The 27,374-nt window shown below is 38.9% G+C and overlaps 1 protein-coding gene across 3 annotated transcripts in view; it reads right to left on the bottom strand.

The window, feature by feature from the left end:
* The window catches only part of CAMK4 (calcium/calmodulin dependent protein kinase IV), a 161,176-nt gene that overhangs the window by 65,840 nt on the left and 67,962 nt on the right, over positions 1-27,374 (bottom strand). For all 3 annotated transcript variants that reach the window (XM_040541153.1, XM_040541154.1, XM_040541155.1), the window contains 3 exons: positions 23,106-23,184; positions 7,056-7,118; positions 6,354-6,436 (listed from right to left, as the gene is read on the bottom strand). In XM_040541153.1, the coding sequence (XP_040397087.1) occupies positions 6,354-6,436; positions 7,056-7,118; positions 23,106-23,184 (225 nt within the window). The remainder of the gene's footprint in view (positions 1-6,353; positions 6,437-7,055; positions 7,119-23,105; positions 23,185-27,374) is intronic.

Below are 27,374 nucleotides of genomic sequence, written 5' to 3'. Positions count from 1 at the left end.
AATGGCATACAGCTTGATCCCAACTAGGACAAACCCATGGCAATAATCCCTGCAAAGCTATTCCTGTTATTTCTTGAGCAATAACAACAAAAGGCAGTAGGACAGTTTAAATGAGAATGTTTTAAATGAAAAGGCTTCCACAGTGGAGTTAAGAACCAGGCAAGCTTTAATGTTACATCAGTTCACAATTAGAGAGTAGCAGGAAGCCAGCCAGTATTATAATTGCACCATCATCATTGCTTGAGTCATTTATCCATATATATACAGTTGTAATTATGTGTCCTCTGGTGCCTGCAATTTCATCTAATTCTAAGTGCAAGCACTGACCACACCGTAAGTAGTATCTTATATACAACCATTTCAAAAATTATTTGTATCTCTTGTCTTGAAGAGAATATTGTAGTCAAATAGACACTGGCTGACTTAGAACAATTCTGGCCAGTGATGGAGAATAAGGTGCTGACTGTAAACAAGTCTAAAGGCATTATTACAACTCTGTACAGGAAAGAAATATCAAATTACATTAGAAAGCCTACAAATGAGCCATAACACACACCTCTTTATTCTGTAAATTACTGTTTTTTATCATTACTACAGCTGAAATCAAGAGACACTAAATGAGCTATTATGACATCAATAAGCACTTTTACTAGAGCCAATTTGTGTGTTGCCTTCTGTTTTTCATAGAATAGGGCATATTTGGTGAAGCCAGTCAGACCTTTTTTTTTTTTTTTTTTTTTTTTCACAGTCCTGCAAAAGTGAGGGGACTCTATCTTCCTCATGTAAAATAGAATCCAAAGGACTGCTGTGACTCATGCTCGGAAGACAAATTGCCACCACTTAATGGGACCAGGCAGCAGAAACAAATAAAAGATGCTACTCTGCCACTGATTTATAAAACACCCACACTTTTGGGACCAATGAATTCTCTTACTCTTTTTCATGTACCTTAGCAATTCTAATTTCCACATGCAGAAACAAGAAGGCTTCAGGAAATTTTGTTCACAACACGTAATCATTTCATCATCTCTTAAAAAGACAAGTTCTTTAGAAAAAGTAATTCCTATATATGCTACCATAAAAGAAGGTACTATCAGTTTAAATCTATGTTTCAGATGAAATTATAAGAAATCTGAAATTAAAATTGAACCAAGAGGTAGTCAGCCATAGGCAGTATTTTTAGACAACGGTTGGTGTACTTAATAATGAAACGAAGAAAGAAACAAAAAAACCTGTGGTCAAGATGACAAAGTACAGACAAAGAAAATACATGGATTGTCATAATCATTTCAAGCACAAAAAAGAAAGAGACTAACAAAAACTATTCTTATCAATCTGCACGTATTGTGAGCAAAATGAAGGTAAAGTAGAGCTATTTTTTTCGTTTAAAGTAGAGCCTTTTGCTGAAATTAATTTGTAAAAGTGATGCATCAGTGATTCAGCTGAAAGGCAATACATATCAATAAAATCTGAATGGAAGAGACCAACTTCAAGAAAGTGTAGCTTATAAAAAACAGATACCAGACTTCATTGAACTGCAAGACCTATTACTACCTGTCACAATAAAGAGGTTAATCAGTAGAAGCAAAACCAGATCAACAAAGGGACCAAGAATCTGATGAAACACATCATGCAATAGAAAAGAAAGTCAAAGTTAAAAGTATTCAGCAATTACATTTACGTAGAGAGTGAAGAAGGGATGGAGGGTAAAAGGAAGAGACGAGAGAAAAATATAACTGGACCAAGCTTAGGTCATTATTTTAAAAGGAAGGAACTACAAAGAAAATTGAAGAGAGTAATCAAAGGTGTTAACAGAATATAATGAGAAGATTGAGTATATATGTAAACAAACCTTGCAACAGTCTAAAGTTTACTGATTATTAATAGAAGTGTGTTAAAAAAAATAGCTTGATGAACAATTTGGTTCTATCAAATAGTCAAGTCTAATACTTTTTCTAGGAAAAAGACATCAATTTTTATGGTGTTAAGTCATTCTACATTCCCTGATCATTGCTGAATTTAACTTTTTTCTCTCTTTTTTTTTTTTCACTGAGATCTTAAATTTATATTAAAACGTTTGAGTTAAATTATTTGAGCTTGAATTCAGTTCTATCTATCTGAGAGTATTTAGAGGGTTAATTCCATCAATTCTGCCATTATCTTTCTCCTTTTATATGGAGAAGAGGTGAAATGGAGAAAAGCTTTTTGATTATAAATCTGCCTTTTGAAGTATCCACATAGAGTTTATCATTTTATTCTGTATGCACGATACAATGTCATACAAAAAACTAATAAAACTCAATTTAATTATTTCTTTCCATCACTCAAACTTCTCATATAAAAGATGTGTCTATGGTCTGAACTCAGTGACACACTTCATAAGAAGATGCGGTGAGAAGGATGATATGATAGAGGGATGAAAACTGATCTTTTCCCTTCACTGTTCTCCTCATCCTGCAATTTCCTACCCACAAGTGTAGTAGAAAAAAGGTCCTTAAAAGACTGGTCTTGCAGACAGAGAAAGCAGGGACGAGTCTTAGTGCAATCAGTGCACCATGCATTTGAACAGCTGGGTTACATCTGGGTTTCTGTTTTTCTCAGTGAGATCATGCCCCAGTACCAGTGAAAACTGGCATCAGTATTGCAGCAGTGTGATAAACGCAGCCATATGCTCTTGGACGTACAGGGCTGGGATGCTCAGAAGCACCAGAGTTGTCCTTCAGGACTCTGTTACAATGCTACTGTTCAAAATGTTCTTCAAGCATGCGTGGCTGTTTCAAACACCCAGGAAAGAAAGAGGAAGGCCAAACTATTTTAAAGGTATGTCTGCCAGAACTGGGCTGGAGACACAGCTTTAGGAATGAACTAGAATATCACTTAATTTACACCTACTAGACCTACTGGTGTTCTCTCTCTTTTGGTCATTTTGTCCATTGGTTTGTCTTACTTCACAGCCTTTGTGACTACTCACTTACTGGGGTGATGAAAGCCATCATGCAAACTAGCAATAAATATTGTAATTTACATAAACTTCTCCAATTTGGTGTGGAGTTGTATTTATTGTGTTTGGCATGTCAGAATATGGCCTACAATGTGATTTATGAAGTCTGAGAAACAGCCTTTTAAATATATAAGCAAAACCAACTTGATTCAATTATATTAGCTAGGATGTGTAACTGACATATTTTTGGAATTTATCGCCTTTTGGGTAACACAATTGACCATCATATGACAGGTTATTTAAGCAGTAACATGGATTATATAATAGAAATATTAAATATGGTGAAGGAAGTTTGTGTTAGAGTGGCATGAAACCTGCAGCACATCAGGAAAAGTAATACAATTCCAGAGAGTGAATCTGACTTGGGCATTTTCAAAATCACCTTCATGATAAGGAGAAAGAGTGTGTGAACAAATTTGCTCATCTGCAGCTCAAATGCTGTGCAAAAGAAGAATGGACAAATGGGATGGCAAAAAGCAGTAAAATAGTTAATAAAAAAAGTATCTGCATGTTATCAGAAAGAGCAGTACCTGTAACACCAATGAACGTGTTCATAGTAAGGAGAGCAGATACAGTGGTGTAATTGATCCAGTTGTATCATCTGCTAGCAGATAATTTGGAAGAGGCCAAAGGAGAGCTTCTTCAGAGTACAAAAGTCACTTTGCTGTCAGGTGGTTTACAAAGTTGTGTATTTGTCCACCAAGCATGTAAGGTCCTGCAAACCCATGGGGTGGTCCCTGCCCACATCACAGTCCTGCTTGCCCACGTGCTCTCTGTACAGGGTCTTTTCTCAAGAACAAGGGAGATTCTTGAGACTTGGTGAAGTCTGCCATCCATATCCGTCACAACCTCACTGTCCAGCAGGAGAATTCCCAGAGTTGTTTGGCTTTAGACTGAGACAAGAGTCATGCAAGCACAGCAGAGGGAGTGCACTGAGATTCTTGCTATGTCAGAATATTCAGGATGTCATCCTTCACACTTGATATAAATATATACAGATTTAAAACATAAAGCATGAAAGGGGAATTCTGCCCTAGGGCAGAAAGCTAAGTTTATTTTCAGTGAAACTCAAAAGGCAGCCACTGTATATCATAATACAAGAGTTAGCCCTTCAGCCCTGCTGAAAAAGAAGAAAGGGACAGCTAACATTAAATTCATGTTATTAGTGCAGAACATCTTGGCTGCATATTTCTATTAGAGGTGTTTTTTGGACTAAGCTTGAAGAGCAAAGTAATACTTCAATTGCTATTTTAACAGCTAAAAAATAACTTTTTATTTTCTTTTTTCCCCAGATCACACACCAGATAAGACTGCATTGCCAAAGTTTCCAGTTTTGTTATATATAGAGAAACGGAGGAGGCTTAACTCAGAAGAGCTCCATAGTATTAGTTCTCATTTGTAGCATCACAAGGGGGCACCGCAATTCTAGTAAGCATCTCTCTTCAGGCAATGCCGGGCAGCTTTTTGTAAGCAAACTGTAAAACCAAACCAAACTTGTAAACTTGTAACCAAGCTTGTAAACCAAACCACTAAGCATATGATTTTGGTGAAAGATAAACCTGAGTACTCAAATGCCATAATCACATCCTGAGTACAGATGACAGAATGTTGAAAATGTCCTAATGTTGAATTCTAGTTCTGTCATGTAACACAATGCCACATCCCAGATCACATGTGGTCTTTTCAGTTCTCCCGCTCTACTCTGCTCATGTGAGACCCACCTGGAGTAGCTGATTCAGCTCTGGGGTGCCCAGCACAAGAAGGGCATGGGTCTGTTGGAGGAAGTCCAGAGGAGGGCCATGAGGATGATCAGAGGGCTGGAGCACCTCTCCTATGAAGACAAGCTGAGGGAGTTGGGGTTATTTAGCCCAGAGGGTGGTGAGGCACTGGAACAGGTTGCCCAGAGAAGTTGTGGGTGTCCCATCCCTAGACGTGTATAAGACTGGGCAATATGGGGCTTTGAGCAACCAAGTCTTGCAGAAGGTGACCCTGCCCATGGCAGAGGATTTGGAACTGGATGGTCTTGAAGGTCCCTTCCAACCCAAACCATTCCATGATTCTATGATTCTTCTATCACACACATGGTTGATGCTCATAAAGTAAATATTTTACTGGCCTAGTTGTGTTTTTCCCTTTGCAAACTCTCATTAAACACTCTTGTATAGTATCCCAACCTTTGGAAAAAATGCCCAATCTGAAGCCATGTAGATACACAAGAGGCTATGTGAAAGGTAAGGCGTCTTGCACAGGGTCCTCCATAGCTTGGTCCTTATTGGTTGTTTAACTTGTAGCACATCTTTCCTGATTGCTTTGACTAACTATAGAGAGACCACGCACCTTTCTTCTGCTGAACCACAGATGTTACAAGAGGAGTTGTTTTTGTTGTTATAGTTCAGAAGTAGTTCATCTCAAGGCTGCAGCTATGAACATGGTATACAAAAGAGTATGCGTTTGTTTTCTCAGTCAAAGAGCCCTTCAGACTGAGTCTTCAATGCATACTTTATGTAACAGTCCTCTAAAATATTAAACTTTAATAACAAAGAAGATTAAATTGCCTGTCCTTGCATGAGCTTGAAGGCACTGTACCTTCATGTACTTTCTGTAATCTAACTTCAGTGAACTAACTGATTTATTCAAACCAGTATAAAGTGCATTTCATATTTTCTCTTGCTCTAAAACAAGCAAAAAATCAACAACAAAAAAACAAAACAAACAAACAAAAAAACAACAAATCTACAACAGCAGAGTATTGCCACAACACTATCATAGAATTTTTTTAAGATTAAGTATGTGCATATACTCCACAAGGATGTGCAGCACCACAAACAAATTACTTTCAGACTCAATAGCTGTCTTGCAGAACCATTTTAACAACAGGAGAGGTTTTATAAATAGAATGACTATCAAGTAATATTTCTTTTTTGTTACTCTGCTTATCAACTTTTTACCTAACACAACACGATCCTCCTGGCTGGTTGTTTGCCACCTACCACATTTTATGATGACCTGTCAATGTGATTTTACCAGTTTTCCTTGCCTTTTGTCTGCTTCAGCATGCTTTAACACTATACACCTGCTGAACACCTTTCTTGCACTGTATGTGCTCTTCAGAACTTACTGACAATATCTTCCATTCTCTAGTCATGTAACATTTCCAAAACAAAATCCTGATAATCACATTTCCAAATATGTTTTTGCAATTAGTTCTTGCAGATATTTACTCATGTGAATAAATTATATGTTGATTAAATAATTCCAGTAATTACTGACACATGGACTATGTGCAGAGCAAAAACCTGAATTATAACTTCCCAGAGGGAGGTACAGAGTGAGGTTTGTACAGACAACTTACCTGTCAAATAGTTCTCCACCTGTGACCAATTCCAGAACAAGACTGATTTCGGTAGGGGTCTCAAATATCTCCTTCAGTTTTATCTGGTAAAAGACAACAAAAGGGATTCATTTTTGTATTTGTCTTCTTGTTTGGCACATCACGGGGCCAACAGAAAGACACAGACTCCAGCCAGTAAAGCAGAGGATGATACCAGCTGAAGTTGGTGTCATTTACTTTGCAGTTCAGCACATTATTATACACGTTCTCTCACACTTTTTTTCTTTTTTCTGGCTTTATTCCCTATAGATTCCCTTTTTTGTTGCTGGTTGCTATAAATCCTTCTGCAACCTCTATGTAATACAAGAATTTTAGAATCTACTTTCTTTAGTGCTCGTCAATACCTCTCTGTAAATCTTTCAGTGTAAGCTGAAGTCTCCCCAAAGACTGAAAATGCCAAATTTCTCCTATCCTTTACAGAGCTCTTTTTGTACAGTTTCTGACTCAACTCTGTAAGAACATCAATAATTTACTTTAAAGTATAATTCAACAGTCTTGCATAATGAATTGCTAATGAGCACATGAGGAGAAACCAAAGCTTTAATCTAAGACTCTCACAAATCTATATAGGTGAACCACAGTAGTCCATGTGGAGCTCTCGGGAACACAGGCATTTTTATTTTTTTTAAAAAAAGGAATGGATTGGAACATAGCTGAACTTACGATGTTGGGATGTGAAAGGCGAAGAAGCACTCCAATTTCTGTGCGGACAATTTTCTTGTCTACCTGGTTAAAAGCAGGGAGGAAAAAAGGTGAATAATTGATTTCTCTGTTCACCATAGAAACTTCTAGTTGTATCACAGAAAAAGATGTATGAACAGCAGTTCTAGATCTCTTGGGAGAAAACAATGATGCAAGGTACACAAATCAAGTATACTGTAAAGAACAGTCTTCCATCATCACGAGACAGATACTATAACAGAAAAACATATCTGTCTAGCAAAATGATCACAAATGTACATGTAAATCATGAAAGAAGTAGACTATAGAAAAGGTATCAGAGAAAGCTCCATGAATTCCTATTTTTATTCAAGCTCTGCCCTTGTGTACTGCTACTCTCCAGTTTTTGCTAGAATGGCTTCCTTTAAACACACTCTGGTCACCAGCTGTACTTACATAGTTTTCTGCAGGTAGGATGAGCACATCAAAGCAGTGTAACATGCTGCTTAGGACAAAAAAGCAATGCAAAGGTCAAACACCCCCCAGCCGCAGGCAGGGTGTAAGGTTTAACTTCAACTTGCTTCAGACATATCTGACAGAAAGGTCTACTTATGCAAAGACTATTCCTTTGATTAAACTCTGAGAGGATTAGCTTTTCCCTTTCCTTCCCTTCTCAAATTTCTGGCTTTTACGATCCAGGCACAACCAAGCTCTGCCCTCTTGGGGGAAAATGGTCATTTCCCACAAGAAATGCAGACCTGGGCAGTATTTCAGTCAGGAAAGATAACTGCTGATCACCCTGAACTTGAATGCTTAAGCAAGCAAGAAAAATGCTCATAAGCAAATTAAGCATGCTTTTTATGTTACTAGGGTAATCAATACATTTATGGAAAAAAAAAAACAACTCGCTTGCAAATATTTTCACAAAATCAAGAGAAATCCTACAATGATGAAAATTATAAACATTTTTCTTCTACAGCACTCTTCATCTCAGGGGTTATGAGCTGAATAAGAACCACCAAGCTAAATCACTAACTTTTTCCAAGTTGATGACACAAATGAAGTCAAACAGAAGATTTGTTTTGTTTTTAGCAGAGGCTTTTCATCAAACGTTTCTTTTTTCTTTTTTTTTTTTTGTTCATTTGTTTTACATAGTTGTTGTTCATAGATGAACTGTTACACTATACAAATCTTTAGAAGGGACATAAAATTATCTTCAAATTCTTAATGAAGAAGACATGCTTTAAAAATGATCCCTTCTTTATAACCTGAAAGACAAGAAGCTCTTCTCTGTATCTAATTTTTCCCAGCAATGACAAAATCCAAATATCAGTCACACTCAGAACTACAGAATAGGCAAAATTTGATTCTCCCTGTGTGTGTGTAAGTCAGGAACAATTCCAGGACAGCAGTGCTGCAGTGGTTTGTCAGTGGTGTAAAGCAGTAGAGAGATGGAGCCCTTAGGGACTTCTTGAAACTCATTGACATTTACCTGCTTTTCGTAGCTCTGACAGGAAGCAAAATGAAAGAAGCAAAAACCAACTTTGAACAGGTTTGGTGCATCAGAGAAGCAGCAGAAAACAAAAATTAAAGAGGAATAAAATGCTCCACTCCCTGAATACCTAATGGGAGATAAAGAGCAGGGTCAATAACTAAACCTTCTTGGGATAAGATGAACATGGGATCAATAGCTAAACCTTCTTGGGATCAGACGAACACCAGGCCCTTTCAGCTCTGCCACAGGCCTTGTACTTTCTATCCCTTTCTGCTCTAAATGCGTTTCTCTGTTCTTGCCTCAGTGAGTAGTGGCTTTGAGGAAATGTGTCACATGCAGTCTCTCTACCATGCCATGAGCACCAGCCTGCGTGTTCCTCCCCATGCCAAGAGGTCCGACTTGGGTCCAGGATGCCTGTGTCATCAGCATGTTCCTTTGCCTCTCAGTCACCGGTGCAGGTGCATAGCTGGGGACTCGGAGGCTCTGATGATGCTGGGAGTAATAATACGTGCCTGGGATCTTTTTATAGGCTAGGCACCTCAGACTGGATCAGAAAAATTAATGTGCTGTATCGCAGGGACAGCTGCTGCTTAGACTGAGCAACTCATCCCCTCCAAAGGTGCCTGTACAAACTGAACAATCTGCAGTTTGTTTTCTCCAGTTCTGAAAATGTTCACCCATCATGCGTGCCTGGCAATGAGCATGTAAGAGTCTGCCCAAATCCTAAATATGTTTCTTTTGGTACTAAGTAGATACTACTGACAAATGATAAAGGCCCCCTCTCAACTCACTAGTGGCAACAAATTAAGTGAAAAAGCAACTTGAGGCTCAGTTTCAGATAGGCAGGCCCCTCTGTGATCCAGTTCCTGACCTGGCACACAAACTGTTTTTCTAATGCTTCTTCAGGTGATGGTATGAGAAAAAGGTACCTAAAAAAATCAAGATGCTGGGTTGCAATGGCAAATAATCGTAGAATCATAGAATATCCCGAGTTGGAAGGGACCCATGAGGATCATCAAGTCCAACTCCTGGCACCGCACAGGTTTACCCAAAAGTTTAGACCATGTGACTAAGTGCACAGTCCAATCGCTTCTTAAATTGAGACAGGCTTGGTGCAGTGACTACTTCACTGGGGAGCCTGTTCCAGTGTGCGACCACCCTCTCAGTGAAGAACCTCTTCCTGATGTCCAGCCTAAACTTCCCCTGCCTCAGCTGAACACCGTTCCCGCAGGTCCTATCACTGGTGATTAATAAGGTCACATACACATGCTTAGGAGTGTTAAATATTTAAAAGCATCCAAGAAAATGTCTATTGGGATATGTTTTACATGAGACGTGTGCATGTGTAAGTGATATGAATAGTTTTAGAGTAAAAGCAGCAGCATATGTAGCCACAACATTCTACTATAGGGAACCTCCCGTTTTTTCACTTATTGTTGCATTCTTACATTCTCCTAAGTATAGAGAGTACCAAAACTCATCTTGTTGCAGCTCCTTTCAAGAAAATGTAGGTACCTAAATCAGGGTCAGAGTTGGCCTATTTGCAGTTTGGGCAGGAATATCAACAATTCAGGTACAAATATTCTTGACAGAAATGATTTGACAGGATGACAGCCAGGCAGTTCACTCCATAGCATATTTTGCTAGAGCAACAAATTTTAAAATTTGGATAGTTTAGCCAGAATACTCTTTTACCACAAATGTTTGTGCAAATGTTCAGATGTAATACCTTACAAAAATGAGGTTGTGAAACCATTTATTTTTGCCTCTTCCTCTCTGGATGCAATTTAGGAATCTAGCACAATATCTAACAATTAATTGTAGCTTTCCTTAAATTAACGTTAGTCACAGGATTGTCAGCGAGACCTATGCAATTATATCACAGTCAAGAATAATAAAGTCAGCAGAAATGGTCTATTTGTGAAGAGAGAAAACAATCACATGCTACCTTTAAGACGGATCCCAGTTCTATTAGTTTATTGATTACTCTTCTACAAGCTTTCTTTATTCTTCGTTTTTAATTTATGTCAAATGGACTAGAATGTGCTTCTAGTCAAATATTTCATTAGTATTTTAGTATTAGTATTAATAATTTCCTTTTATTACTTAATTTCTGTTTGCATGCTTATTTTTCACTTGCATGAAAAAGTTATCTTAATTCTGTACCTGGTTGTGTGACTGACTGCCTGGTTGTGTAATTTTAACAGTGAAGTGATTTTACAGAGCTATATTTTCTGTTTGTTAACTTCATACTGCAAGCAGTCAAAAAGCATTTGCTGTGATAGGCCTGTGAAGCAGGCTTCTGCATTTCTGCTTGGTAGATCTACATCAGTTTGAGAAGGTCTTCTCCAGGCAATCTTGAAACATTTATCTATTCTCCACTGCTGACCATAGGAACTGAGTTTTCACTGCCCATGGACAAGAAAAAACAAAAACAAAAACAAAAAAAAAACTGTTAATGACTAAAACTTTATTTTACTAAAAATTTATATGTTTCCATGGCTTTCCTGTGAAGACACTCAAATGAAGTGCTAACATGCAGAAAACCAGCAAGAACTATTTGCAGGTGTGACAGAGCACTGCCTTCTTCTGTGGCTTGCAGTGGTCCCCAATACACCTCTGTCAGTAAAGTCCATCAGGAGCTGTGACTGCAGCACAGGTAAGCATCTGCACACTGGCTTTCACATAACTAGCTAAAGTACCTACAGCAGCAAAGATCCAACAACCTGAATTTGGGAGCAGGAGGCATCCAAGAACCCAGTGCACTTAATGGAAATGGCTATCTGCACTGCAGCCACTGCTGGTTGTGGCTTTGCTATGCTGATGGACGTGGCCCCGAGACGAATGGCAGCATGCTGTGTGCACTCAAACCTGAACTCCTATGTCCTGTTTACAGACAGACACAGGGTTAACAGCATTATTAGGGTATTTCACTCAGCAAAGACACAGTGAGTCAGGACAGCATTTGTCAGTGTGGGTCAATGAAATTATCCACCCACTTTATGTTAAAGCATTTACTTAACGATGTAATTATTCCTGGATGTGTTAGTATTTTGTCTACCCAATTGCTTCACTTTTCTAGAACTAGGCATTCATCTGTCTTATAGATATATGTCTAAAAGCCCTGCATCTTCAAAATACGATCCTGGCCACTCAGTGGAGTTTGGTTTACAATCATTCTATTTCTGGTTTATAAATTTCAGTCGATTTTGGCAAGGGAAAGGGCTGGAAAAATCCTTAATGAAAGCTGAGGTTTTTCCATGTTCCCATGTCCTGAGATGGTGAGGCTGAGTGATACTACAAACCCCTGAGATGTGAACGCGTTGCTTCTATCTGAATTAAATCAAACACAAAACAAAACAAACTGTTACTGTGAAGAGGTTCACCTAGCTGCTTCCTTGCAGTAAGGTACATACATCATCCTGAAAACACAAGAGGCAAACAGAGGCCCCTCGGACTTAGTAGACAGTAAGAATCAGAGTGCATTCCTCATCCTACAAGCCTGCACTATGCTGTCCTCCTTTCCCAGGGCCCTACAGACACAGAGGGACACATCTGGCCAGGTGTGGCCACCAGGCAGGTCAGGTGAGAATGCTGTGCCCCAGCAAGGGTCACAAAGCAGCTTTTGAGGAGCTTCATAGCACAGCCCACCTCACTGAGGCTGTTCACTGCAGCTCTGCACAGCTCCTTATTAAATATCTCGGTTAGTTATTGACTCACATGAACACCTCTAATTGGAGCAAATGAATGCTTTATTGAACCAACAGTTCAGGCTGTGAGCACGTACTTCCTTGCATTTACAGGGAGCATGCTGCAAATCATTATTGGCTTGCCACCACTCTCTGCCAAAAAGTGCTTCTAAGAAACAATTTTTATTTTCATCTCAGTTAGAGGAACTCCTCTGCAGCCTAGCCCTTTCTGTACTTCGTGGTGTCAGTTGCTAACTACTCTTTTTAATTTTGCCATTATTTTATTTACTTCTTAAAAAGTATACACACATAGACTACCTGCAAGCAGAGATGTTGAATCTCTGGTAGTCTACAGGTCTGTTCCCAACTGTCATGAATATGCAAAGGGCTGCTGGGTTACCCAGCTTCTCTTGAAAAGTTTTAAGAAAAAGTGAAATGAGTTTCTGAGCATGAATCTAAATAAATATTCACAAGATTCAAACTACATATTTTCTATTTAGTTTTAAGCTTTATTTTTTTAATTTCAGAATGTCCGGAAATTCCAATTTCTGCCCAGCTCATACACAGAACGTCTTCTCAGGAAGCCTTTCAGTCATGACAAAGATTAAAATACTCCAAAGATGACTTCTGAGTCTGCATTTTTGTCTGTGCAAAGCTGGTTAGTGCCATGTAAAACGTGTATCTGAGCTGGCTTACATATCAATGCAAGATAAAGATGTCATCCTACAACATAAGTAATAAAAAATCTTGGGAAACACAAGAAGTGGCATGGCTGCAAAATCCCACAGCAAATGAAAATAGGTGCTTTATATGTGATCCAGTCTATCTTTCTGGGTTAGTCTGGTGTTATTCCGTACCGGCAGCAGTGGACTGTGAGTAAAAGTCGAGTTAAAAAAAAGCTGAACCTTCTGAACAAAAGGATACTTCTTTGTTCCAGTTAGGGAATGTATTTAACACCTATTTCAGGTGATTTGACTCTTTGTGTGTCCTTTTTCTGAGGAAAACTTGAGTTTTTGAAATAAAGAATTCCTCCCATGTTTTAGCGGTTGTTCTTAGTGGGGCATTGCTTGACCTTGTCAGCAATGTCAGCAGCTCTCTCTTCATAAGGGAGCAACCTTTGTACTCATAATGGAGTATTATTATTATTATTTTAAAAATACGGTTCAAAGTAATTTTTTTTTGGTATTTTAAACTTAGCAGACTTTTCCAGATCTGTCTCTATTCAAGCTGAACATGAGGTCCCTGAAGAACACCTCAAAAAATACAATAAAGCACAGCAGTAATTGCACAGCCCTGCAGTATCTTCTATAAACTCAGCAGGGAGTTTTCATTTTGTAGGTTGCTGACAAATTTTTTTTGAGCCTCCATAAATCAACTAGTATTAATAGTGCAAAGAAAACAGACCATTTCTTATTAAAGCAAATATTTTCTGTCTTTGGGCACGGGACCACACTTCTAATCTGCATCTACAATGCTTCAATGGATACGTATGCTTCAGATTGTACGTGCATGCATGGAACTGCAAGTTACATTAATGTGCCTGCATTAGTCCTGTGAGGCGCCTAAAAGTCTGCTTGCACATGTGAATCTGCGGGCTGCAAATATAGATCAGATGGGCTTGCACAAGCATACGCTTTTTAAAAAATGAATGAGAAATGCAGTATCTGTATATAATAATACTGTTAAACTGTTACATGTAAATTTTTCCGTCAAAGGAGCAACATTTGTGTTTGTCAAAAAGCATAGGACATTTTGCAGGCAAACCATCAGACGGATAGAGATGATTTGTGGGATTGTATATATTTAAGCACAATAAAGCAAATGCTGATTTACCTGATTAATAGCCCCTGTACTTTGTAATATAAGATTTTAATGGTAAAGCTGGCCAGATGCAGGTCATATTGCCATATTCTCCAAAAACACACAGACTTTTGTGAAGGGTGTCCTACTGCTCATCCACATTAACTTAGTGGTGTCACAAAAGGGTGAATCACAAGGTTCCTGTAGCTTGAACAACAGAGGTGATTTGCAACAACACGTTATCTGTACAAGTTCAATACAGGTTATATGTTCATTAGAACAGGCCTTATTGTACGTTGTAGTCTATCTATCTGACTAATTTTGTTGTTATTTCTGCTCTTGACTCATTTTTACACAGATTTCCTCAAATATGTTTGATAAATGTTGAACCATTTATGCAAACAAATTTCAGGCTATTAGGTATTCATGAGCTGCTCATTTCACCTATTCACTGTTTATAGTGTGGCACTGCTATTGCTAGAGTTCCCAAAGCTGTGTAGGGGAAGACGCTTAAAACAGAAGAACAATGTGTAAACCAAAGGTAATTACATTTTTTTTTCCAGTTCAAAATAGTCACGTTTATGGGATTATGTAGCAAATTGTACTTACTATTTCCTTGCCCATTCTTCTCATTTAATTTATACAGTTACAAACCCCAAAATTACCTCACTTTCCAGTTAAAATTTATTAATCTAGCTTTTACTTTAAGTAATGTAAACAATTTTAGACATCTGGCATTCTGTAAAAGGCTTCACATGCACACCATGACACCAAATAAATAAATTGTATAGCCACATAATAGAAGCCCCTTAGAAACTGAGAGCTATTAGAGATAGAACATTGTATCTTATATCTTATATGAGGTAGAACATTTCCTATCATCTTCCTATCATCAAGTACATTTTATTTTAAAGCTATTCTAATTTCTTAGGAGTCCTCAAATGCATGAGAAAGATCTGGAATATATTATGCTTACTTACACATTATTAGCCAAGTGTGATGTCTACTGCAATTTAACAAATTGCACAGAAATATTAAGCTAATATACACATTGTTCTCTGCATTGACTCACACTCACAGATGGATGTGAAACTTCAGTTCAGTCCAATGAAGCTCTGATGCATAAAGAATACCATTAGTATTGTGATCTCCATCACAGATACCAAATTATTCTGTGTAATCAAATACGCGCTCTACTACTTCATTTTGTAAGGCCTGGTTGTGAGTCTGCTGATCAAATGAGAATATTTTGTTCAACATACATTGGGGAAGAAGAAATCTTGACAACTTCAGGTACAGATAAAGTCTTGTGTGTAATCCCTGATAAAATGCCCTGAATCTCTGGACCTGCTGCTTAAATGGCACCTGAACTAGCAGATTTGCAGTCTCCTGATGCTAGACAAGCCTTCTGGTAGATCAGCCTCAAATACCAACAAGGGGTCCTGAAGTCCCGAAGTCACTTCAGTATTGTTTGACCATAGATAGAACCAAATAAATGAGTCCATGGGCCCAGAACTGCTTATAATTTACAGGTTATATATCTTATGATCTTAATAGCACAGAAAGCCAGTAGATTTTCAAAGGGGGGAAAAAATGCCTTGAGGAAGCTTCTTAGGGATGAAGAATGAAAAATGTTTAATATAAATGGGAGGGGGGCCAGAGAAGAATGTAGAAATGGTGAGATGACTAAGACAAATAGATAGACATCTGAAAGCATGGCCATACAACTAACTTGGAGAGTTCATAGATTAGAAACTGTAAATTGAGTTTCTTCTTAGTGCTAAGTGTCAATAAATACCATCAGAATTTACAGGAGTGTTTCTGTCTCTGCATCTCTCCAATCCCTATGGAGGATATCTCAACTACATTAATGACAGGCACACTAGTTTGCCTCCTCTGCCAGGATCTATGAGCCATCTGAAAAAAAAGGAGAAGCAACTGAGCTGGCTGAGAGCAGCAGAAGTGTGCAGATCAGGCAGAATATTAGCCTAGATTTAATCCCAACCTGTGAATTCTGCATGAAAGTGCTGCAGGGTGCTTTGCATTTAATCTGGAGTCCCTGAATCTCTATACAATTTAGGAGTCAATAGAGGAGATGCTGAAAGGAGGCTAATATAAACTATGTGAGCTTGAACTAGACCAGATGAATATTTGAATTTCAGGAGGCTCACCTATCTCTTCCCTTACTGCCATCAAATTCACATGCAGATTTCGCAAATCACATAGAGTGAGCTAAAAGTTCTCTCTGATGCATAAAGTGCCTTTTGGGGATCAATTTTGGTACCTACATAGAAAAACAAAGCCTGAAGACCTCTTACATTCTTCTGTTACTGCAAGTAAAATCTGTGGCTAAATCAGCTTTTGGTGAGGTCCAGATACTCTAGGCTGATAAACTTACTGGGACCTAAAAGCAAAGTTTTTTGAAGTCTCCATTACAACTGCAATACTCTGACCATGCTCTCATAAGCTCTGGGAAGGGCAGGTTCTGAGCAATGCTCAGCAGTAGCTGTCTCTCTTTGAACACGTCACACACCCATGATATGGGAGAAAGAAAATCTGGCTTGTAACACACAAGTTACATAACAGACATGGCATCCACAAACACTGTGGACATTTCTGCATTGAAGACATTAACATCAACAAATAAAATGAAGAGTTCAGATGAACAAGAAACTTTTATGAATCACTTGTAGTGTTGTGCATTCTTTCATTTCTGCCTCCCAGCATCATTTTAACAGGAAAGATGGAACATAGAAAAGCTTATAGCTGATAATGGCATTCTGCTGACATGGGGTTACACCTCTAATGTGGTGAAGGACACTAAAGAGCTCCCTGCTCCTGTACGAGTGTTTCATTATGGAGCTGCGATACAGAAGAGCACTGGCACCACCATCACCTTAAATCCTCATTACGTCTTTGAAAAGACTAACCTAGAGATCTGAAAGGCTTTTAACTATGAACCCCGATTTCTACACAGTGCTCCTTTCACCAGAGTTTGAGAAAAGCTGAGATCTAACACTCCTTTCTCTCTTCAGCCCTTTGTGCTGGCACTCTTCATTCTGCTAGCTAATGTAAAACAACAAAAATAAGGGACAAGTAGCCTTACCCAAAGCTTTGCACATGCCTGCCTTATCTCCATGAATTTTATCTGTGAAGAAAAGCACGCAGGATGTAGTTATTGCTGCGTTATGCACTGTCTTACTAATTGCCTGGATACAAATCCTTTACAGATCCAGCTCCTAGTCTCAGCACCTCATGTGTCTGCCATCCATAAAATATGAAAAAACTACCATGTTCTCTCAGTGTGGTGCTGCAACTACAACAGAGTAATGGCCCCCAAAGAACACCTGAAATAGGCTGTAATGGTGACATGAATAATTTTCCTAGAGTTCTGATAAACAGATTTTTGTCTTCTCATTTGTAGGAAATAGGACTCTCACCTGCAGAAATTAGAACCTTTCCCACAAATTCTAGAAAGCCATGCCACAGAGTTCTTCTGATTCCGTATTTTCTCATACATTTACATTCAAATTCTGATCCTACTATATTTGCCACTCAATTCAGAAATCTACAATTATTTATCATGCTAACTCTTCTTGTAGCACTATTGTTTTATGAGGGTGCAAAACCACCCTAAGAGCTGAAACCAACATGATGGTTATGTATTCTTGCAGACAAAATCTAAATTTCAGCAGGTTGATATTCCTGATAATACTGCTTAGAGATCCACAGGAGCTGGATCTTTGCAATACTAAATATACTTCAAGTAATAATATTCTCAAAAAGACTGTAAATCAAAATGACTTGAATACCTCCATACTAATATATATATAATATATAATATATATATATATATGCATAAATCTAAAATTGAATTTTGTTTTAAATGATTTTATTAATGGAAAATATCAGCTCTGAGAGGAAAATTTTAGATTTTAAATATACATATGTATGTAAATACATATTGTAAACATTTCCGATCTGGACAAACAAACACAAAAGAATACTGCCATAGCACTTCAGACAAATTAGAATATTATGTCAGTCTCTCAATTTTTCTGTGGACCAGTTTTCCCAGCTAAATTTCTGCTCTTCTCAGACGCTAGTACAGAAAGGCTGCTGATTATTACTGCATCACCGGACCAATATATACAGGTCTCATCAATATGTACAGTCTATAGCAATAGAGAAACATAGTGGCAGGAAAATATGGAGGCTTCTGTAAGGTCGCATGGCAGCAGACAGATATTTTCATTTTATAGACACAGACATAGGAGCTTTTTCTACAGAAGTCCTGTTTACTAACTCTGGCAATCTCCACGAGTGACACACAGTCCCTAAACCCATTTTTTAGAGTAAACACCTGTGGCACTTGCCATCTCAGTCAATTGGAAAGGTTCAACCAAAAGCAACACTCTTCCAGGAAAACAGATGTGACATTTGCACAAGCCTCTTGAGTATGACTTAATACCACCAATTCACTGCAACTCAGAATAAAAAGCCCAGCCCACGATAATGTCTGTACAGCTGGAAATAAATAAGTTTATAACATATATATGTACATTATGTATACATATATAACCCTTGAAAACCAACCCCACTTATGTAGGAGGGAAGCTTGTTACCTTTACATTTGTTGACACTCCTCTCTGCTCCACAGACGTAAAGTATTTATTGTTCTCAAATTGTCTAACTGATTATTATAATTAGACTAATTCCAGCATAGCCATTGCCAACATGTGTATCTTACAAACTGTTGCTGTGTTTCTGATCTGAGAACTTTATGTGCCTGAACAACATCAACCAGTCTTCAAGAAGAATGTTGCTTCTTAAAAAAAATATTTTAAGTAAATGCCTAGGAAGTATTAGCTAAGTATCACAAACCCTGTGAGGGAGGATGCCCACATATGAAAAAAATGAAATTAAAATTAAAATTCTCCAAAGTAGTCTCACTTATTTGGTTGCCTCATTGACTGAGACACAGAACACCTAATATTTCATAATACTTAATCAATTTTATGGGGCAGTATATATCAGTTAAAACCTAGGAATATTAACCAGGCTATCTTACAAAGCACTACCATTAAACAAATCAAATAAATATTATCTCCATGTTATGAATGACGAAGCTGAAACAAAAGCAGTAAATAACTTGGCTAACAGTGCAGGCTGAGCTTGGAGTACAGGAGGACCCAAGCTCCAGGCAACGTGACTCAGAATCCCACTCTCCTTTCCTGAGAGCATGCTGCTTTACTGCAGTGACAGCTCCCAAATTACTTCAGTTACAGTTGTTAGCACTTGGTACATCTAAAAAGATGGGAGGCCCTCCGTGTCTTGACTTGGAAAATGACAGAGCAGAGGCCATCTGTTTTCTTCAGTGGTGACATTCACTAATATTTTTTAAGCAACTCATCCAGACCACAGCAGGAAATTTAAAGGCAGAGGTGGACCTAATTTCTTGGAAGGCATTTACCTGCCCAAATAACGAGATGATCTCCAGGCTGGCCCTGGTTCATATGTTGCCTAGCTTCCTCAGAACACACCAAAAGGAGGCAAAGGTCTGCAGTCTAGAGGTTTTACTCTATAAATAGCACATTTTACCCCCTTCAAGAGTCCAGTGTTCTTCCAGTATGATCCATATGATATATACTGTATGCAACAACTGTCCCAGAATGATTGATTACAAATCTCATGTAATTTTTTAGTCCCTGCATAGAGTAGTAACAACCATATTTGTAAAGTGTATCCTAAAGATACTTCATTTTTCTTAAGTAAATACTGAGTCACCATTGCAGAACTGCATAGTGAAAAGCAAACTGACCTCATATTTGCAACTGCAAGTTTGTAAGTTCATCTCTGTACTTACCTCATTTGATGATTTTTTTTTTTCTGAAGCACTATACGAATCTGCTTGCTTTTTTTATTTTTATTATTTTTTTTTTCTGAATGAAATGGATTTTCTTATAAAGGTATTCAATGAATATGATTCAATTATTTACATCTACAACCTTTACAAAAAGTAAGAAATCTGCTAAACACAGGAGATTGAATAATGAGTAGATAATACAACCTTGTGTTTCAGTTAAGCTCAGAAGACTAACTGAGCATAAACTTTGAATGAGGCATATAAGCAAATCAAACACAACAGTTTAGCACCGTAATTCACTGCCCATAGATGTAGGCTTTTAAACTTATTTCTTTTTACATCTCTTATGAACAATTCCGCATTTAATTTTATATACATTATATCAGAGCTGTGGTTTTTTTCCCCTGCTAATACATATATCAACTTTTCTTTTGGCCCCTTTACCTCTTCTAACAGTTGCATTTTAGCTACTCTGGAAGTATGGTCCTAATTCATTTCCTAACTTTGGCAGCCAGAAATTTCAAGAGTAAGAACTATAAAAGTTCCTTAAACTAAGTTTTGTTCACCTAGGTGATGAAGTAATATTAATTACAGAAGCTTCTAAAAACTCATGTCTTTCCGCAAGTATGTATTCTCATAATTGACTGGTACATCTTGCCAAAACCTTTATTTGCTTTTAAACAAGACTGCATTAGATGAAATGAAAAATTAATCTTATTACTTAAATAAAAAGAACACTGATAAGCATTTTATGTTTCTTACAGTCTATTCCCAGCATGCTACTTCAGTCCAAAAGGATCATTTGTTTCTTGTCTGAGCTGTTCCCTTGAGACAAAAGCAATGATTTCAGAAGCTTTGCTTTAAAGGACAGTACAGTAATGATCAGCACTCACAGTCTGGAGCTGTCAGACTTCTAACCACACACCGCTTGCTGCCATTTCTAGAACATGCTGGACCACTCACTCCCTGACCCCACCCTGTTCTCATGGACACTTCCTTACTGAGTTAGTCTTGCTCTGTGCAGTGTTTAAAGTTAGGCAGTTTGAATGGAAAAATTAGAGTATTTGAACTTTTGTCATCTTTGTCTTCTAATTTCCTGTGCTCCTTCAAACTCCTTTAAGTGCACATAAGAAACGGAATTGAAGAATGGGTCTGTGTATCAAAAGCTAACATTCACAGGCTCTTCCTCTTTCTCTCCCATCATCTCCTCCACTATTGAACTGCCATTTATTTATTTATTTTATTAATATTTAATAATTGTTTAAAAAAAGTCAACAGGAATCTTAAGCTGATCAACATTTTACTGTATAACTTGGCCCACATTGGGTTATTTTTACTGGGAGAGGATCTGAGCAAAGATCAGGCCTCCTACTGTGGGAGCACTGTAACACAGTTAGTTCTGTCTCTGTGATAATAATTATGTGCCCAATTTGGAAGACAGCTACAGTAGCTCGTCACACACAGACACAAGCTGCAGCATATCTTTACAGTATCTGTAATCAGTATCATGTTCTTAATTATACAAATAAGCCCAGTTGTACAGTAATACGCTTATTCTCATAACACAACAAAATGTGTATCATTACCCTGGGAAGAGCTCATTTACACAAGTTGTTTAACCATACTGCTGATACAATCAAGGTTGCATTAAGCTAAGATATTGATGTTCTGCAAATAACTTACATCACCATTTTCTTATGTCCTTCTTGCTTGCCATTTTTCTAGTATTGCTCTCATTATAAAAAGAAATCTGTGTTAAAATAAGTCTGCCTAAAATCTGAAGTGAATAGTTCCCAGACACATATAGATGGATCTAGTATTAATGCGGCCATGGTGAACATGAATTAATCTCCACAAAGGCCAAAAAAAGGGCAAAGAAATGGTTTTAAGTAATATCTTTCTTCCAAGTGCACTGCACAATGAGAATCATTAAAAAAAAAAAAAAAAAAAAGTATTTTCCTAAAACATTAAGGGAATTATTGTCATAGAAAAGTGAAAAAAATATATATAAAAAAATGAAGTCCTATGCATTTCCATAAGAAAGAGAGCGTAAGCTGCAGCCATGCAAACTGTGCTTCCTCCAAAGCACCAGATGCAAATTCAAAAGCAGCAAAGAGAACTAAATTTCTATGCCAGTTTAAACTTTGGCTTACTTTCAGAGATGACAAATTAATGCCAACATTTTACTCATGTGGAACCCACTTATTATGTCTTGCACAGAGACCACCAGTTAATTCAGCATTTAGACATGTTTACGCCTACCCACCCATCATTATGTTGCTACATGCGAACATTCCTTAACTTTATGGAATAATGGATGATTTAACACTAGAATAAACTGAATCAAAACCACTCATGAATAAAAATCATACCCATGCTTCACAGCTTGCTTGCTTCCTCTCAGATTTATCTTTGTTAGAAATATGAACTACTCTTCCCTATCCCCCACTATTCTCTTGCTACTTGAAGTTTCTCAGACCATTACTAGCCTTTCCTCTTTAGTCTTTCTTCATGTTTTCCACCATCTATTTCATGACACACACAAAAATAGCTGTGGTAGAAGTGTTATATATATGGAGCTCTAAAAATAAATGATGTCACAACTGGTCCTTTTGCAATTTTGTAGGGAGAAAAAAAAAAACTATGAAATAATTAATTTTACTTGAGTTTGGGTTGATGTTTTAATCTGTTTATGAAAAAGCTAAATCATATAATGATATTGTTTGAGCAAATCAATGTACTAAAGCAATATGAAATCGCAGAGTGCATTAATAATATAGAACCTGTTTCTTTTTCACAGTGAAAGAAATTTTTTTCTAAAATGTTTTGCCCAAATCTAGGTCCATACTGACAATACCAGATGAAGATACAAACAAGATTTGTGGAGATAAGGGATTTGCAACAGAGTACTATTACTTCTAAAAGCTGTTTTAACTATAAGGAACTGAAGAAGTCCCGCTACAGAAAATACAAAGCTTAGTGGGGTCCTAAATCTAGTCCATTTCCCCCATGAAGAAACTGCACCCAAAGAGAAAAAACAAACAAAACAAAACAAAACAAACAAACAAACAAAAAAACAGAAAGTCAGAAACATATCCCAAAGCAAAAACAAAAACAAAACAAAAAACAAGAAAACAAACAAAAAAGCCATAAAGCAAAAACCAAACCAAACCAAACCAAAAACAAAACCAAAAAACACTTACTGTCTTCTTCAACATTTTGACGGCGTAAGGTTTCTGGGTCCCTTTCTGCCTGCATCTGTAGACAATGGATGTAGCCCCACTAAATTAAAAAAAAAAAAAAAAAAAAAGGAAGAATAGTTGTACATATGCCTCTTTGAATATGTCAATAAACAGAGTTGCCTAGCTGAAACTATGTTTTCTACTTCTTCCAGCTTGTGCAAAAATACCTTATTTTTCCCCACAGACACAACCAAAAATATGGTCTAAAAACTGCTCTCTGTCAAACCAGCGAACTTCAGTGACTGATTGTTCAGCCAACAGAACTGTAAGATCTCAAGGTGCCTCTTCATCATGCCTTCTATGGATCTTGACATGTCCTGACATCCTGGATGACTCCTTAGGGCAGCAAGGAACATAACCTGGTCCAAAATATGCGGCAACCTATCATGTCTTTGTTCAGGCAATCCACTTGCAACAATCAGTAGAGATGTTTTCTTTTTTCTTTTTGTTGTTGTTTTTGTTTGCCAACCATTGATGGCAGTAATGGTGATGGAGACACAAAAGAGGAAAAGAGATAAGTATTCTGCTACTTCCTGCCTGGTTGCCCAAACAGCCACATACAGCACCAGATGGACCGAGCAGCACTTCTAGTTAAGTGGGAACTGAAGGGAAAAATCAAACAAATTACAAATTACACCTTCAGGTCACCTTCAAGGCCTACTTGCCTGAATGTGTTAAATGTGTGCACTCAAAGTTATGGCACGGCTGGTTGGAAGACACTTCTCTGAGTGGGAGGTTGAGACCTCTCCAGAGGTCTAGATCAGGGCAGTCTCAGCAGCTTTACTTGTTACCTTCAAGGAAGGGACCTGTACTCTATGAATTAGGAAAACAGAGGGAAAAAAACTCTGGCTAAACCATAATAGTTACAAAGGATTCAGATAACTTTATATTCTAACACATTTATGCTTAGATGTCTCTAAGCAACCCAGTGCCAGCCACCAGTAAAATGGAAGCACTAAAATGCTGCATCTCAGCACTCGCTTTAAGGCAATTTTGGAGCCATTAGCAGCATGGAGCACATGGGCCAGAGCAAGGAAGTCTGTCCTCAGGAGATGTGCTACCCTCGGTAAGACTCACAGTTCCCATTAGCTGCATATTTTCAAGTGTTGTGGTTTAACCCTCAACAGACAGCTAAGTGCCACACAGCCACTTGCTCAAACTCCCCAGGTGTGATGGGGGAGAGAATCAGAAAGGCAACAGTGCAAGAACTCACAGGTTGAGATAAAGGCAGTTCATTAGGTAAAGCAAAAGCCACATGCACAAGCAAAGTAAAACAAGGAATTCATTCTCTGCTTCCCATCGGCAGGCAGGTATTCAGCCAATCCCAGGAAAGCAGGGCTCATCAGATGGAATGGTTCCTTGGGTAGACAAGCACCATTATTACAAACATCTCTCCTTCCTCTCCCCCCTCCCCCCCTTCTTTCCCAGCTTTTATTGCTGACCATCATTCAATAGGGGATGGGACATCCCTTTGGTCAGTCTGTGTGAGCTGTCCTGGTTGTGTCCCCTCCCAGCTCCTGGTATACCCCCAGACTCCTCACTGGCAGGGCAGCACCAGAAACTGAAAAGGCCTTGGCTCTGTGCAAGCACTGCTCTGCAACAGCTAAACACATCAGTGGGTTATCACCACTGTTTTCATCAGAAATCCAAAACACATCATCATAGAAACCTCTACAAAGAAATTATCCTAGCCAAAACCATGACATTAAGCTAGAGGGTACTGGCACTATCATACACAACTTCCTGAAAAACATACATAGCAGAACCTCATGAAATCAAAGGATATCACATAGACCATGCAGCCAACTGCACTGCAGATCTCTTTCAGACAGAAGAAACCCACACCAGTATAAGAGATGGCCATGAGATGCAGCACGACACAAACAGCTTGCTTTTGAACAGGGTTCAGACATGCTGACTGTATGAATTAAGCTGTCCCATGGGGTTTATTGTTCCGGATATGTTATTTCTATACAAAACCAGCTTCTGTGCTGCTGGCATGCATGCTCTGCACTTCCCTCTCCTCTATATGGGCACAGGTGCTGGGTAATGCTCTACACAGGCATGTCCAAGTGAGCACAGGAGCTGGCACCTGGCTGAGAAGATTTATTTCAGGCAAAACCTCTTCATCAGGAAAGGTCACCGGCTGTAATGTTTATGCAGCTCAGTCATCTGAGGGCTTGTGTACATCAAACACACATAACATAATCTTCACTTCAACTCAAATGCTAAAATGATTTGTCTCTCATAACATTGTATTGATAAATGTGTGGGAGTACTGCAAGCCTCAGTAACTCCCAGAATCATCACATGAATTTAATTAGATCCCTCCTTGGCCAACTCTCAAATGACTTTATTTAGCAAAAAAGAAAAGAAACAAACAATTAATAGCACATTAAAAAAATCATATGTCTTAAGGACAACTAAAAATTTTGAAAGATAAAATTCTAAGGACCTGCTACGACAAAATTTATAACTCTAATATTTTACTCCAGCAGTGTAATGGGTAAGTCACTATATAAACTGCTAATTGTTCCTATATGCTACTTCATATATTCAGAGTGCAATATAAACATTAAACTAATTGATCTACATATACTCTTGTTAAGCAGGCAACAAACCTTCTAGAACTGACTTGATCAGGTTGAAGGCACAGTTAGATAAGCTGTGCAGCTGATGATCCCAAAAGATAGATCATCATTTCTGTGCCCATCTCCAGGCATTCACTGCGGCTGCTGTGACTGAAGGCAGTCACTGCCACTCAGTAATGCTGTTGTCAGTGTTTAATTTGTATTAATTTTGTGTTTTATTTTGTAAACTGGCTCTGCAAAGTCTTCCACAAGAATAAAACCCTGGCCACTAGTACAGCCTGGATGATTTTACAGAACAGAATTCGTGATGGGATGGACAGCTAAACCAGCAGCGGTGTATACTGAGCTTATATGGCAAGGGTTGGGGGCGGCAGGGGAAAGGGTGTTGCAGGGGTGGCCTCTGTGAGCAGAGCCCAGCAGCTGCCCCATGTCAGAGCAGAATCAACTCCAGCTGCTCCAAAACGGATCTGCTGCTGGCCAGAGCCAAGCCAGGGAGCGATGCTGGTTGGGCCTCTGGGAGAGCAGAGTTAAGGAAGGGGAAAATACTGCTGTGCTACAGCAGCTGGGAGAGTGGGGTGAGAGCTGAGAGAGAACCAGTCCTGCAGCCCCAAGGTGAGTGCAGCAGGAGGGCAGGAGGTGCTCCAGGCAGGCAGCAGCAGTTCCCCTGAGACCTGTGGAGAGGCCCCTGGTGGAGCAGGCTGTCCCCCTGCAGCCCATGGGTCCCACATGGAGCAGATCTCCACGCTGCAGTCCCCCTGTGTGGAGGAGCCCCCGGTGGAGCAGGTGGATGTGGCCTGAAGGAGGCTGCGGCCCATGGAGAGCTCCCGCAGGAGCAGGCCCCGGGCTGGAGCTGCAGCCCGTGGACAGGAGCCCACGCAGGAGCAGGGGGTCTGGGGGGAGCTGCTGCCCACCCGGGGGTGACCCGTGCTGGAGCAGTTTGCTCCCGGGGGATGGACGGACCCCGTGGTATGGAGCCATGTGGGAGCAGTTCTTGAAGAGCTGCTGCCTGTGGGCAGCCCCTGCAGGCTCAGTTTGGGAAGGACGGCATCCCGTGGGAGGGACCCCACGTGGAGCAGGGGCACAGAGTGACCGTGAAGGAGCCGCGGACACAAAGCGTCACAAACTGACCCTTCCCCTGCGCTGCTCAGGGGTAGGAGGTAGAAAAAGATGGGTGGGGAGAAGTTTTTTTTTTTTTTTTTTGTCTTCACTGCTCTAGTCCTTTATTAATTGACAATAAATTACATTAATCTTCCCAAAGCTGACTGTTTTGTCCATGATGGTAACTGATGAGTGATCTTCTTGGCCTTCTCTCAGCCCAAGTTGTTTTTTTTTTTTTTTTTTTTTTCCCACATCATATTTTCTCCCGTTTTTCTGTTGAGGAGGGGAAGTGAGAAAGCTGCATGGTGGTACTGAGCTATCAACCAGTGTGAAACCACCGTAGGGTGGCATTGGCACTGCCTTTAACAGTTCACCTGAATGTACCCAAAGCCAGACGAGTGTCAGCATAATCTTTGAGAGGCAAATAACAGCACTAAGAAACAGATACTTAAGAAAGCATGTCCCGGTAAGCAGCTTGCCATCAGTCTTTTTAGTCACCTTTAATAATACACAGAAGGGGTGAGTTTAGAAATTACACCCT

The sequence above is a fragment of the Cygnus olor genome, chromosome Z (genome assembly GCF_009769625.2).
Source record: "Cygnus olor isolate bCygOlo1 chromosome Z, bCygOlo1.pri.v2, whole genome shotgun sequence".
NCBI lineage: Eukaryota > Metazoa > Chordata > Aves > Anseriformes > Anatidae > Cygnus > Cygnus olor.
The sequence above is the reverse complement of the archived record's forward strand: the minus strand, read 5'-3'. Positions and strand labels throughout refer to the sequence as shown.